General features: G+C 37.3%; 1 protein-coding gene across 1 annotated transcript; it reads right to left on the bottom strand.

Annotated features, from left to right (window-relative positions):
- Window positions 1–4,843: 4,843 nt before the first annotated feature.
- On the bottom strand, window positions 4,844–6,912 carry Gabat (4-aminobutyrate aminotransferase). Its single transcript, XM_073956014.1, has one exon. The coding sequence runs from the start codon at window positions 6,630–6,632 to the stop codon at window positions 5,172–5,174; it is 1,461 nt and encodes a 486-aa protein (XP_073812115.1). The 5' UTR covers window positions 6,633–6,912; the 3' UTR covers window positions 4,844–5,171.
- Between the last annotated feature and the right edge of the window lie 8,134 nt (window positions 6,913–15,046).

Below are 15,046 nucleotides of genomic sequence, written 5' to 3'. Positions count from 1 at the left end.
CGAGCAAATACTCGATCGAATCGAATCACGTAATTAGGCCCCTGATGTTACGATAAATCGATCGTAGGATTTAACAAAAAATAAAAACATAGACTAGTGCTACGTTTATATTTACGAAATCCACTCGATTTCAACTGTCAAATTCATTGCTTAAACGTCAAATGAAATCCAATTGATTTCAGATGAGTTTTCATTTGACGTATACGCAAAGGAATTGACATTTGAAATCGAGTGGATTTCGTAAATGTAAACAAAGCATAGGATAAATTATATTAACAAATACTTTGTCTTTATAATTGCTGTACGACTTTCGGTTGGTGCTAATATTCTTAGTATTAAAGTTAATTTAATTTTTTGACAATGTATTTCATCTTTTAAAATTGTCGACTAATAGTCCATTTAGTCGACAAAAGCTCATCTGGTAAAGCAGGATCATCCCTAAAAAAATTAATGGTTGAGGGTAAAAAATGTAGTTGAACGCACAGTTCGGTGCATTTTTTTATCGAACAATTTTTGCTGATAGGTTTTTCGACGTTTTCTGCGTTAAATTTTTATTATATTAAATAATTTTTAAATATTCAGATCAGATTCAGAGCTTAACAGTAAGGTGTCCAACCTAACAGAAGTCCTTCTTCGCTGCCATAAGGATGCCTGTCCATTAACTTATCCCGGGAAGAAATCCCAACCGGTGTGGTGGAACAAGGATCTTGGCGAACTGCGGAAAAACACCAAAAAGCTGTACAACAGGGCGCACTCGACGAAACTTGACAGTGACTGCGAATCGTATAAAGCGAGCTTCACCAAATACAAGAGTGAAATCAAGCGCGCCAAAAAAAAGTCATGGGTTTGTTTCTGTGAGTCTGTAGAAGGGGTAAATGACGCTGCCAGATTCCGTAAGATACTCTCGAAGGACCCCAAATCCATTGGTAGTGTCAAAAAACCGGACGGCACGTGGACAGACTCAGGTCTTGAGACTCTAAACCTTCTAGCTGAGACCCACTTCCCTGACTGCACGGACGCCAGTAACCTTCACTATGAAAGTGATAACTTCCAAGTCCAAGAGTCTGTGGACGAGAGCCTCATTGATAAGGTTGTAAGCAGAAACAAAATAAAGTGGACAGTAAGTACATTCAAACCCTATAAGTCACCTGGTCCAGATGGAGTAATTCCTGCGATGCTTCATTTTGCCGCACCGCAGATATACCAAATTCTGAAGGAGATCTTTAGGGCCTGTTTGTTTCTTTTCTGCGTACCAGATCTGTGGAAAGAGGTAAAGGTAACTTATATCCCCAAGGCGGTGAAAGCCAGTCACCCTGCACCGAAAGACTACAGACCTATTAGCCTATCCTCCTTTCTCCTCAAGACACTCGAACGACTGATTGATCTGGAGATTAGGAGCTTTGTAGACACTGCCTCGCTGAGCAACTCGCAGCATGCCTACATGAAAGGTAAATCTGTCGAAAATGTTCTTCATGAGGTCGTGGGTTTCATTGAGAGAAACATGGAGAATTCAAACTTTACCTTGGCGGCTTTCCTGGATATAGAAGGAGCCTTCAACAACGTAAAACTTGAATCCATTCATCTCTCGCTTAGAGCGGCCAACACCCCGGAAACCCTGATCTGCTGGATAAAGAGAATGCTGGAGAGCAGGATCATTAATTCCAGCATTGGGGAGTTGACAACAAGGAAGACAGTAAATAGAGGTACTCCCCAGGGAGGTGTACTCTCACCGCTGCTGTGACTACTTGTGATAAACAATATTTTGGAGGAATTCGACAAACAGGGCATCAAGTTTGTCGCATACGCGGATCATGTAGTTATACTAATAACTGGCAAATTCTTGTCCACAATTTCGGAGCTTATGCAAAGAGCCTTATCAAAGCTGTTCCGTTGGGCCACCACAAATGGCCTTGGTGGAAATCCAACGAAAACAGAACTGGTATTGTTCACCAGAAAGCGTAAGCTCGGCGACTTCATACCACCAACATTGGATGGAGTGCAGTTACATCTATCTCCTGAGGCCAAATACCTAGGTACCATCCTGGATTCTCAATTGAGATGGAAAAGGAACGTCGAGGAACGGACGAAGAGAGGTATGATCGCACTCTATTCATGTAAGAATTCGATTGGGAAAAGTTGGGGGTTAAATCCAGCTATTATACACTGGTTGTATAATACTGTTGTGAGACCCATCCTATCCTATGGATGTCTTGTCTGGTGGCATGCGCTTCGACATAAGTCGAACTCTGGCAACATAGACAAGGTGCAAAGGGCAGCCTCGATCCTGATAACTGGAGCTTTTAGAAGCACAGCACAAGCAGCTCTGAACGCGATGCTAAACCTATGATGATGACTGGATCCGTAGTAACCCTCCTCTGGACGGTCTGGCTTTCTATACAGACGGTTCCAAGATGGAAGAAGGTACCGGCGCTGGCGTCTACTGCTAGAAACTTTGCCTCGAGTACTCATATAGGTTGAACAGCGACTGTAGTGTTTTCCAAGCAGAAATCTTCGCGATCAAAATGGCCGCAAAGTTGATAAAAAGTCTGGATGCTGAAATCTATGAACCGGTGACTATCTTCGTTGATAGTCAGCCGGCTCTTAAAGCCATCAAATCCCCCAATATCAAATCTGAGGCCGTTCTTGAGTGTAGAACTGCTTTGGCGAACCTCACTAACGCTGTCCGACTCTGCTGGGTACCGGGACACTGTGACATTGTGGGAAACGAAAAAGGCAGATGAACTGGCAAGACAAGGATCTCAATCAACAAGTCAAGCTATCACTGATTCTATCAAACCACGCATATGTCACGTTTTTCGGAAGGTGGAAACGTTCTTTGAAGAACAAGCCAAGGATCTATGGCATAATGAACCAAGGTGTAACGTGTCAAGGGCCATTTGGCCGAATCTTTCAACAAAGAGAACAACTTCACTTTTAAGTTTGAGTAAATCAGAAATCAGGGTATTGACGGGAGTCATTACCGGCCATTGCAACATCCGAGCTTTTATCGGCAAATGGGAGGATGATGGCGTGGACTATTGCAGGCTCTGTGAAGATGAGGAGGAAACGGAGACGATCGAGAATATTTTATGTCGTTGCCCGATGTTAACTCGAAAGCGATATAGATTAACAGGAATACGCTTTCCTCCAAGCTTGACCAACAATCATAAACAACATCATCAAAAATCTGAATTGGCTGGGACGGCGCGACCCATAAGCGTAACTACTTCTCTGACAGTTTTTTTCCACCATCGCCACATAAACCACTTTCTCTTTCTTCATTCTTTCTTATAAATAATTCATTTATTACTACTTTCCAAACCACACCCCTTTTTTCTTTATTTTTCTCTCTTTTCTCTTCTCTTGTCTTTTCAGGTAATTCTGAACATCTTTTTTCCTTATGGATGATCACAATGGACCGAAAGGTTTTCGAGTGGCGTAGTCAATATATATATATATATATATATATATATATATATATATATATATATATATATATATATAATGACTACATATCCCCAAACCTAACCTAAATATTTAGATCAAACATCCGAAAATTATGTGTATTTCAGATTGAACACCCGACAATACGATAATTTTCCGAATAACGAATCAAACATCCGAAAAAAGTATCAGAAAAATCTCCATATCTTCTGCAAATTTTCGTAGGCTTTTCAAATTGTGCAGAAACTCGAAAACTCTTTCAGCTTTTTTGGAATTCATAGGCATATTCACACAATTTTTTTCCGATTTCTAAAGGAATTTGGCATCAGAATCGGAAACGAGGTTTCGTTCCGAAATTCAAAAATAACTCAGCAAAAATTTGCTAGCCGCGTCCTAATGTATCGACTTGACCAACAACCCTCGCAAAAATAGTCTCCCTCAATATGATGTACTTAAACATGTACTCGAAATATTATCTATATATATAAAAATGGTGTAAAAAATGTATAGTAATTCATAAAATGAGAACGGCTAGGCCTATTTCGGTAAAATTTTTTGTCAGTTATTCGTATTTTCGAGGAGAAGGTCTTTACGGAAGAAAATTTTGGAAAATCTCTCCGGAAAAGTCGGAAAATTGGAAAAATCGAAAATTGAGTTTTTGTATGAAATTTTATTCCTTAATAGCGAGACGAAGTTCGCCGGGTCCGCTAGTTGTATAATAAAATTGGACTTATATTATTAAAAGCTTCGAGCACGTAATGATAGATTTTGTTCATACAACAAAACAATAGCGCCTCATTTGAGGTAGGTCGGTCAATGCCTTTGTAATGCTGCTGCTATTGATTGATAGTGTGTCCTTCGTATAGTAGAAGATAGTCGATTAGTCATGTCCCTACGTCAGTACATGTACATGCCAACTTCTCTACGTACATACCAGCCACGGGGACGAAGAATTCCTACTATTGAGAAAATTGCATATAATGAGACTAATTTGTCGAAGAATTTATATTTATGGTTTATAAAACGATACGTTATAGAGATTTATTTGTTATAGAGGCGTTCGTTATAGAAAAGTTTAACTGCATTTATTTTTTCTTCATCTAAAATGATGTACTTTCACAACAAGGAAAAAATTATTATTTTTATAAATTTTTATTAAATTAAATGTATCCAGCATCTAAGTAACCTCCGCCTCACTTCCTTGTCGTTCCACATTTTTATAAAGTTAACAAACAAACAAAGCAATTGAAAAAAATCATAAACATCATAAACGAAATGATGCCCTGCTCCGCATCGCAGTCAGGCACCTTAACCGCCATCACCAGCCATCATACAAACCCAATCCCAGCAGCAGCAATTGTTTTCAATCAACCAACACACCAGAACACAAAAGTTTAAATTTGTTGTTGTTTTTGTCATCGTAGTACGATTTATTAATTTATTGTCTAAATTAAAGCGAAACATAAATTGATACAAATATGATGTGTATTGTGTATTCAAATTTGAGGGGCAAAGGAGGGGTTAGTTTCACAAAAAGAACAACCCAAAGTTCGAAATTGTTGGCAATTGTTGGTGCGTCGTTTCAAACAAACTATTCTATGGCTAATTTAAATAATTTCCCCTTTTTCAGGTTAGCGGCGTGAGTGCGTGTATGTGTGCGTTTTGTTGGAATGCAGGTCCTGGCGTAAGCTTTGGCGCTTTTTGAGATGTTTTTTGGTGTTGCTTCTTTACATTTCCTTGAGTACCTTACGGAAACGATCCAACACCAAGTGGGCATGTTTTTCGGTAAAGATCAAAGCTGGCCTAAAGCGTATGGCCAAATCACCACAGCCGCCTGTTTGCAAGCCGGTCATTTTCAATTTCGCAATCATATCATCACGGGTCTTGCCATTCTTACAATTCACGGCCAAGAAGGTACCGCGTCCACGTGTGGAGTTGATGATGGTTGAGAATTCCTTTTCCAATTCCAAGAGACCGCACTTTAGCACTTTACCCGATCTTTGAACCTGATCCAGCAGATTTTCTTCTTTGATGACCTTAATCACCTCTTCGAGTAAAAGGATCTTACCTGGATCACCCATCCAGGTATTGAAGATACGATAACTTTCCTTGGGAGCAAATTCACTGCTGTGGAAGTAACCACCCAGTTGCATTTTCTTGCTGAAGGTAACTACATCGGGCGGTGAGGGTAGGTTGAAATGTTCATGGCACCACATTTTACCGGTACCACCACCACCAGTTTGCACCTCATCGATCAGCAAAGCCATGCCATTGGCCTTGCAAATGCGTTGCAATTGTTGGAAGAATTCGGGGGAAGCTTCATTGTCACCACCCTCACTTTGTATGGGTTCCACAACAATACCAGCCACAGGTATGCCCTTCTTGTTGTATTGTTCAATCAAATCTTGAACCTCGGCCAAGCAACGTTTATCCTGATCTTGATTGTACATAATATTCTCTTCCAAAGGATAACGATATTCGGGGAAACTGGCCACAGGCCAATCAAAGGATGGCACATCAATTTTGTGTATATACTTGGAATGTGTGGTGGACAAGGCGCCCAAGGTACGGCCGTGGAAGGCTCCCTTGAAGGACAGCAAACTCAACTTGGGTGCGCCAGGCGGCATATTTATCATGCAGGAAGATTTCTCTTCCTCGGTAAAGGTGACCTTTTCACCGCGTTGGGTTTGTCTGTACCACATGAAAATATTCTTGTAGGCATTTTCATTTGAGCAGGAGCCACACATCATTGTTGTCAAATTGTCCAATCCTTTGGGGGCAACTTGCATAAGGACATTATTCAATTTTTGAGGCCACTCCTTGCCAGGGAAAACACCCAATGCAGGACGATTAATTAAGGCCTTTAGATTTGTATCATTCTCAAAGACTTTCAACAATCGGGGATGATTATAGCCCAAGGGTACGGAGGATATCTGGGTGTAGACATCCAATAGCATGTTACCATCTACATCACACAAATAGTTACCCGTGGACTTTTCGTAATCGGCAAACAGTTGGACAGTACCCGAATGTTGTATGGCTGACAATTCTTTTTTCAACTCCAACGATTTGGGTCCAGGTATGGTGGAGGTTTTTAGTATTGGCTCCTTGGGCTCGGCTAGTGAGGAAAAATGTTTAACATTTCTGGAAGCTCTGGTTACGTGTTTTAAACCTAAGGCAGCACGCATGGTTGTAGTTGTTGTTTTTTTTTACTTTTTTCTTATATTATTTTTGCAAATCCACAACAGAACAAATCACTTTCGTCGTCGTTGTTGTTTTTTATTTTCAATATTTAGATATTGTCCCGCTTTTCCCGAAAACGTCTTCGGCGTTTTTTTTTATGTACAACACGGAACGGAATGCATGGAAGCACTGAATGTTGGTATACTTTTCTTCCTTACAAAATACCTCTTCATCTGCCATCAATTCAGAGAAATCGAGAGCACTTTTTACAATTCTCACCGTTTGATTACTGTGTTGTTGATGTTTTGTTGGGGATGGGGGCCTGACTGAGAGTGCTGTTCTGCTGGAATCTCATTCACTTTCTCAATTACTGTGCTCCACAACCACCACTACTTTCTCTATATTTTAGGTTTGTTGTTTGTTATGGGGGCTATGTCAAAACAATAACGATTCGGCGCACAAATGCCAGTAATTACAATCTGTGGTAGATATATCACAGGATTGTGGTCGTATCATTGGTTCTTTGAGAAGTTTGTAACATTTTAAGATGAACATGAAGAAGTTTTATTGAAATTAAAAATAATAATAATAATAATAAAAGCTGAAGAAAGAGTGCTCCTATTGACCCTTTCGGAAAGAAATTTGGCTTCAATAGACCATTTCGAAAATAAATTGTGCCTCAATAGACCCTTTCGGAAAGAAATTGTGCTTCTAAAGACCTTTTCAGAAAGAAATTGTGCTTCAATGGAACCTTTTGGAAAGAAATTGTGATTCTGTAGACCCTTCGGAAAGAAATTGTGCTTCTATAGACCCTTTCTGAAAGATGTTGTGCTTCAATATACCCTTATTAAAGGAAGGGGTGCTTCTATAGCCCCTTTTTGAAAGAAGTTGTGCTTCAATATACCCTTATTTAAGGAAGGGGTTCTTCTATTGACCTTTTCTCTAAGAAATGGTACTTCTATAGACCCTTTCTATAGATTCTTTCGGAACAAAATTGTGTTTCTATAGACTCTTTCGGAACAAAATTGTGTTTCTATAGACCCTTTAGGAACAAAATGTTGCTTCAATAGATCGTTTCGAAAAGTAATTGTGCTTCAATACACCCTTTCTAAAAGAAATTGTGCTCCAATACACCCTTTCTGAAAAATAATGTTCTTCAATAGACCCTTTCTTAAAGAAACTGTGCTTCTATAGACCCTTTGGGAAAGAAATTTGTGCTTCTATAAACCATTTCGGAAAAAATATGCGTCAATAGACCCTTTCTAAAAGAAATTCTGCTTCTATAGACGCATTCTTCTCCTTCTCACATTTTGGTTCCTCCCATGACATGACTATATCGGTAAATTTAATTTTTTTTTTTCCATTTCCATTCGAATTTTTAGTTCCCGTAACTGAGTCTTCTTAGTAAACAATCGGAACATTTTCTTGTTATTTTCTGTTGTATCCCTTCGACATTAGGGAAGACATCCGACGCCAAGATCGTGCAATCATCCGGATACGTAACGACTGAGGGGGTGGAATACTAGAAATGTCAAAAATATATAAATGTATTTATGTATCTGGGTGCCACCGTGGTGCAATGGTATGCACACCCGCCTTGCACACATAAGGTCGTGGGTTCGATTCCCCGGCCAGGCAACATCAAAACACTTTTCAACGGTGGCAAAATACCCCTCAGTAATGTTGGCGACATTTCCTGAGTATTTCAGCCATGTAAAACTTCTCTACAAAAGTGGTGTCTTAGACACGCCGTGATAAACTGTAGGTCCCATATCATTGAGCTAATATGAATCGCGGGGTGCACTCATTGATATGAGAGAAGTCTCCCTTGTCCCTTATGGCATGTTTGTGGAACAATTATTATATTATATTTATGTATCTATTTTCTCCTATCATATATATGGCAAAAACCAAAAATTCTTTGCAATTCCATTTGAAAAAAATTAAAAAAAATTTTTGCGAGCACATCTACAATTTTTGGCATAGAGGTTAAGAAAAAAATTGTGGTTTCAAATCTGTTCGCGTTCACAAAATTGGACGATGCGCGCAAAAGTTATAGCGGTTTTTATTCTCATATAAAGAAAAAATATTTAAAAATATCTTATTTGTTGTTATGAGAAAATGTATGCATAAATCGTTAACAGCATTCCATATCTATTCGTAGATGTTTAAATAGTTATTAAATTTATTATTATTTTCGCGGAAAATCAACAAATAATAAAAAATTTTTAAAGTAAATCCAAATTATCCTGTCCCAGAGTCCCTACAAACCCTCAAAAAATAAATTAAAAAATATATGCGGAATCTAGATAATGCGTAGAAAAATATGATCCCAAAATTATAGAGATTGGGTACATAAATTGCATATTATAGCAATAACAAAAGAGAAAAACGTATTGTTGGAAAATATTGTTGCAAATATATTTTTTGGTTTGATTCGAACAATTAGAAAAAAATATTTGGGAGTTCTCCAACTATTTCGCTAAAATTCCATACAATAATTAATGTGTACTGCTAAAACTTCATCAAGAAATATGGTTTACCACCGTGAAAGCTTATTTACTTACTGTGATAACTCATAAGGATAGGGAATTAAGAGTAATATTGAAATTACAATCATTCAAAAAATTTGGAAATTAAAAAGCCTAATTAGTTAAAATCAGTTGATGCGTATCCGTTTTAGGATAAAGCGAATCAATCTCTTTCAATATTTATGCATATTTCGATGTTTCACTCAGCGGCCAAAGTGTGCCGCCAGTTGCATCACACAATGCAAAAAACCTTAAAGTGGGTAAAAATCGCGAAATTTGAATACGATTTTGATGCGCATCCGGTTTCAGTAGCAACAATCAAAAATACGTCTATATACACATATTTCAAACAGATTCTTCAAGAACCGCGGATGTGCCCCCACATTCTATTTTTGGTAAAAAAAAACCATATTACTCGCGAATCTCTGTAATTTATGACACGCGTTTTCGCACATATTATAATCGCGTATAAAGGATTCCATTTATGTAAAAATTTTTAAAGGAAATCGCGGTTTAGAACGCGGATTTGTCAAAATATATTTTTGCTGATTTCCCTATTTTCAAGGTATCTATATCCGCGGTTTTAGTGGATGGATTCGATCGCGGAAGGTCACATTAGATCCGTCGCGTAAAAAAACTAAATTCACGCGGGGTACAGGGGAAATTGAATGGCACTTGTAAACAGAGTTCGAAAATAAACAGTACACTAAAAACGTTGGGTACCGCAGTCGGAACACTAAAAATCGTAGTGTTCCGCAGTCGGAGCACTAAAAAATCGTTGTGTACATGTCGGAACACTAAAAAAAACGTAATGATAATGTACCACACACGAGTTTATTATGAGGAAAATTAAATATTTATAATTTTTGAGATAAGTACAAATTAAGACATAAAAACTCAGATACACCTCTTAAATCCATGTATTTATACATATTAATTAATAACGTTGGGAACTTAAGTAGAAAATATGAAAAACATTGATTCGGTTGTTGTACAATGGGGCACTACACATTGTTTATTATGATTTGTGAGGAAAATTAAATATTTTATAATTTTTTTTTAATAAATACAAATTAAGAAATAAAATTTAATAGAACATGTGAAAAACGCCTGATTTGATTTTTGGACAATGGATCAATAAAAATCGTAGTGTTCGGCTGCCGGATCACTAAAAATCGTAGTGTTCCGACTGCCGGATCTCTAAAAATCGAAACAATGGAACAATAAAAATCGTAGTGTTCGTCTGCGGATCACTAAAAATTGTAGTGTTCCGACTACCGGATCTCTAAAAATCGAAACAATTGATCAATAAAAATCGTAGCGTGCCGACTGCCGGACACTAAAAATTTTATTCTATTATTCTTTCCATTATGTTGTGTTCGTTGACGGTTATCCCAAGCAAACTTAGAACTGGTTTCTATCTTCTGCCATGTGCAAAGGACGTCTATGTTTGGTGAATAGTTCCACTATAGCCAGCTCGATGTTTTTGGATTTACACTTGTACGTAGTAACATTGTTTGGACACTATTTTGCGTAGATGCCTTTCCAAATTTTCGGTATGTACACTTAAAATTTTATTGCTACAACTTTGAATATTACACATTATTTCGTTTGATTCGTTTGTATTAAACATGTCAAAAAGAATACTGTTTTTTGGCCTTGGCATTTTGGTATTTATTCACTCGATGTTTGATAGAAACTGAAGAAGACCCACGATTCACTGTTAAAAACAAACTCTTTAACAGATACCTTAACGTTTATGGGTTTATCCAAATTCCAATAAGACTTTCTGTACTCAGTGTTATATGTACCTGTACGTTGTTGATTGGCTATGCGGAAAATCCTTGTAAAACTGCATTCATTGAGGAATATTTTGTGATGTACAAAATCCAACAAGTACAATTTCCCTAATGGCGGAAAATCCGCGTAGTTAATTGATGAATATTGTTTCTTGTACAAATGGTAACAGGTAAAATTACACCAAAATTATAAGTGACTTTAAATGTACAATCCTACTTGCGGAAAATCAGCACATTCTCATTGAGTGATTTTGTTTGTTGTAAAAATATCAACAGGTAAAATTTCCCCAAAATAATAATTAAGTACAAGTCTACTTGGGAAAATCTACATACTTTCTTCAACTGCATTTGCTGAAGAATTTTGTTTTTGATACAAAAAGTTACAGGTACAATTTCCGTAAACACTGTGTTGTTATCAATATTTTCCGTTCCTTATTTCTTTTGTTCACATTAAAAATTAAGTAATTCATGAAGATCAAGAAGACAATTTTTATACGACACTAAGTATTGTTATTCTGATACCACAGTAACGTGTAATATTTTAGATTATATGTAACAAAAAATTTAATAAATATTGTTTTATTCAAATTTTTACCGCATACATCTTGTCATATTTTCTACTAACGTTCTCAAATTTTGTAACATGGATATAACATGCTCATCTTAATTTGTATTTATTAATTTTTACTTGACCCAAAAGCCATCAAATATTTAATTTTCCTCATAAATCATAATAAACAGATGATTACCTAAACGTCGAACAGTGAAATTTTTACTGCTCCATTGTCCAAAAACAAGTCAGATGTTTTTCACATTTCCTACTACTTTGTATTTATTAAGAAAAAACATAAAATATTAAATTTTGCTCGCGAATCATGTGGTACATTACCTTATTGTATTGCACGTGGTACACTACGATTTTTAGTTATCTGGCAGTCGGCACACTACGATTTTTAGTGCTCCACAGTCGAATACTACGATTTAGTGCTCCATTGCCCAAAAATCAAATCAGATATTTTACACATTTACTTCTAATTTTTATTTATTAATATGTATTTATTTATCCTAAAAACTTAAAATATTTAATTTCCCTCATAAATCATAATAAACAGACGATTTTCTTAACATTTTTTTAGCGTTTCGGCTCGTGGTACGCTACGATTTTTAGTGTTCCGACAGTCGGAAAACTACGATGTTTAATGTTCTGCAGTCGAACACTACGATTGTTAGGGCTCCGACAGTCGGAACACTACGATTTTTAGTGATCCGGCAGCCGAACACTACGATTTTTATTGATCCATTGTCCAAAAATCAAATCAGGCGTTTTTCACATGTTCTATTAAATTTTATTTATTAAAAATATATATATAAATATTTAATTTCCTCAGAAATCATAATGAATTCATGTATGGTTCATTACCTTATAGTTTCAAAACATGAACGATTTTTAGTGCTCCGGCACGACGATCTTTGTGCTTCATTCCACAAAAAACTAAATATTGTTTTTTCATAATTTTGACCAAATTTCGCAATGTGTTTAACTAATTTAAACATACATGGATGTAACAGTTTATCTTAATTTTTATTTGATCAAATTTAACCAAATATTTAATTTTCCTAAGAAAACATAATACCTTTATTATTTTTTAGTGTTCCAACACTATGATTTATAGTGATCCGGCAGTCGGAACACTAAAATTTTTAGTGCTCCGCAGTCGGAGCACTTCGATTTTTAGTCCTCCGCAGTCGGAGCACTACGATTTTTAGTGCTCCGGCATGCGGTACACTACGATTATCGTTGTGTTCCGGTACAGTATCACTAAAATATTTTTTAGTGTTTGTGTTCCGGAGCGGTACACTATCGTAGTGTACCTATCCACCTTGGTACGGTACAGAACGGTACGGTACGATACCATAGTGTTTATTTTCGAACACTGCTTGTAAATTTTAAACGCAAAAATTTGTTTTTTAACAAAAATTCACGCATCAAATATTGGCCTTTAGACTCCAATGTTGTTGCGCGTCCGATTTATTGAAAAAATCAAAAAACCCCGAAATTCCGGCTTCAAAATGTCAGAATCAATTTAAGGTCGATGCAGTAGATATATCGAAAAATGATACGCTAGTATCATATTGCCTATGAAGTATTCTTTGAGCCCTTTTTTGTCATATGTCTATAAAATGTAAGGTTAAGCCAGAAATCGGAAGGGAGCATAAAAAAACTTGTTGGCTTCAACCCATTTTTACCTATTTTTCTACATTGATGCCAACACAGCTTCCACGTAAATGAATTTTAATGGTCGACCTTATGGGATTTCTCTTAAAACACTTCATTTTAAAGAATTTCGATTGTAAAACATTTTTGGTTTTCGCCATATACAATTTGATACGACCAAAAATGAGTCTCATATAAATAACGGTTTTAGACCCCAAGTATGTTTGGACGAAATTCGTTTCAGACAATTTAGAGTCGATTTAGCGATGTCGGTCCGTCTGCCTGGCTGGTGCGCAGGCAGGTACCTCACACACAAAATTCGGATAAAGTTAATTTTAAGAGTACATCTCGGATCATGTTGAAATTTTTTTCAGTAGATTGTCCTTGTCCTCCCTTTACGGCGGTACAATTTTTTTTCTTGCGCAAGTCCATACTTCTTGATATATTAGCCTAAAAACTCCAGGAAACCCTGACGGCACCAACGAAAATTGCAAATCCGCAAGATAATTCTCGCAGGGAGAATTATTTCATCCTACCTACAGATTTTACAGCAAACTCATGATACAAAATCAATATACATAATTTATATACATCAGCACTGCTGACTGATACTTTCTTACTTGTTCAATTTCCATTCATTTCATTCGAACTCTCTATAAACGGTTCTTAAAGGTCAAAACAGCAAAAACTTACTTACTTACTTAGTTGGCCCATTACAGAACATTTGTTCCATAGACCGAACTAAGAAAAGATCTCCATTCCTCTCTGTTTTTCGCTTGACTTTTTGGAATACCGCGCCTTTCCATTTCTTCATCCACTTGTTTGCTCCATCGAAGCTTAGGCCTGCCGATTCTGCGTGTACCGCCATGTGGCATGTATTCATACGCCTTTTTAGCGGGTTCATCATCGCTCATTCTCATGATATGGCCTAGTCAACGCAATCGTTGCATCTCGATACGTTTAACTATATTCATGTCTTTGTATAGTTTATATAGCTCGTGGTTCATACGACGTCGATATTCACCGTCAACGCAAATCGGCCCGTAGATCTTTCGAAGAATTTTCCTCTCAAACACACCAAGCACTGCCTTATCTGCTTGCGCAAGTACCCATGCTTCGGAGCCATACATTAGCACGGGTAGTATCAGCGTTTTGTATAGTGTTATTTTTGTTTGACGAGGTGTGGCTTTGATTTTAAATTGCTTACTTAGACCATAGTAGCATCTGTTGGCCAATACAATTCTTCTTCTTATTTCACAACTGATGTTGTTTGTTGTGTTTATGGCAGTGCCGAGGTAGACGAAGTCTTTAACTACTTCAAAATTGTAGGTACCAACTTTCACAGTTGGTCCGAGCTCTATGGACGCTTTGCGCGTCGACACCATCAATTTGATCTTTTCGCCGTTTACCGCCAGACCCACTTTCGCAGATTCTGCTTCGACCTTCCTAAAGGTATCAGTTACTTCCTTTACTGATCGTCCCATGATGTCTATGTCATCAGCATAGGCAAGTAACATGTGGCTATTGGTGTAAATTGTGCCATTTCTTTTGACATTTGCATCTCGTATTACCTTTTGCAGCAAAATGTTGAATAGGTCACACGAAAGGCTGTCTCCTTGTCTGAAACCTCTTTTGGTACAAAATTCTTCGGAGAGGTTCTTTCCAATTTTAACTGAGGACCTAGTATCAGTTAAAGTCATTTTACAAAGCCGGATGAGCTTTGCAGGGATACCAAATTCAGACATTGCGTGGAATACCTTTGATCGGAGGGGACTGTCGAATGCTGCTTTATAATCGACAAAAAGGTGAAATATGTCGATCTGCATCTCTTGGGTCTTCTCTAGGATTTGCCGCAGGGTAAATATCTGGTCAAT

Source organism: Musca autumnalis, unplaced genomic scaffold (assembly GCF_047663935.1).
Source record: "Musca autumnalis isolate F117 unplaced genomic scaffold, ASM4766393v1 scaffold_5, whole genome shotgun sequence".
NCBI lineage: Eukaryota > Metazoa > Arthropoda > Insecta > Diptera > Muscidae > Musca > Musca autumnalis.
The sequence above is the reverse complement of the archived record's forward strand: the minus strand, read 5'-3'. Positions and strand labels throughout refer to the sequence as shown.

What these genes read in the sequence shown, in the direction of transcription:
- Gabat (XM_073956014.1), bottom strand. Translation starts at nt 6,632, where the DNA reads ATGCGTGCTGCCTTAGGTTTAAAACACGTAACCAGAGCTTCCAGAAAT.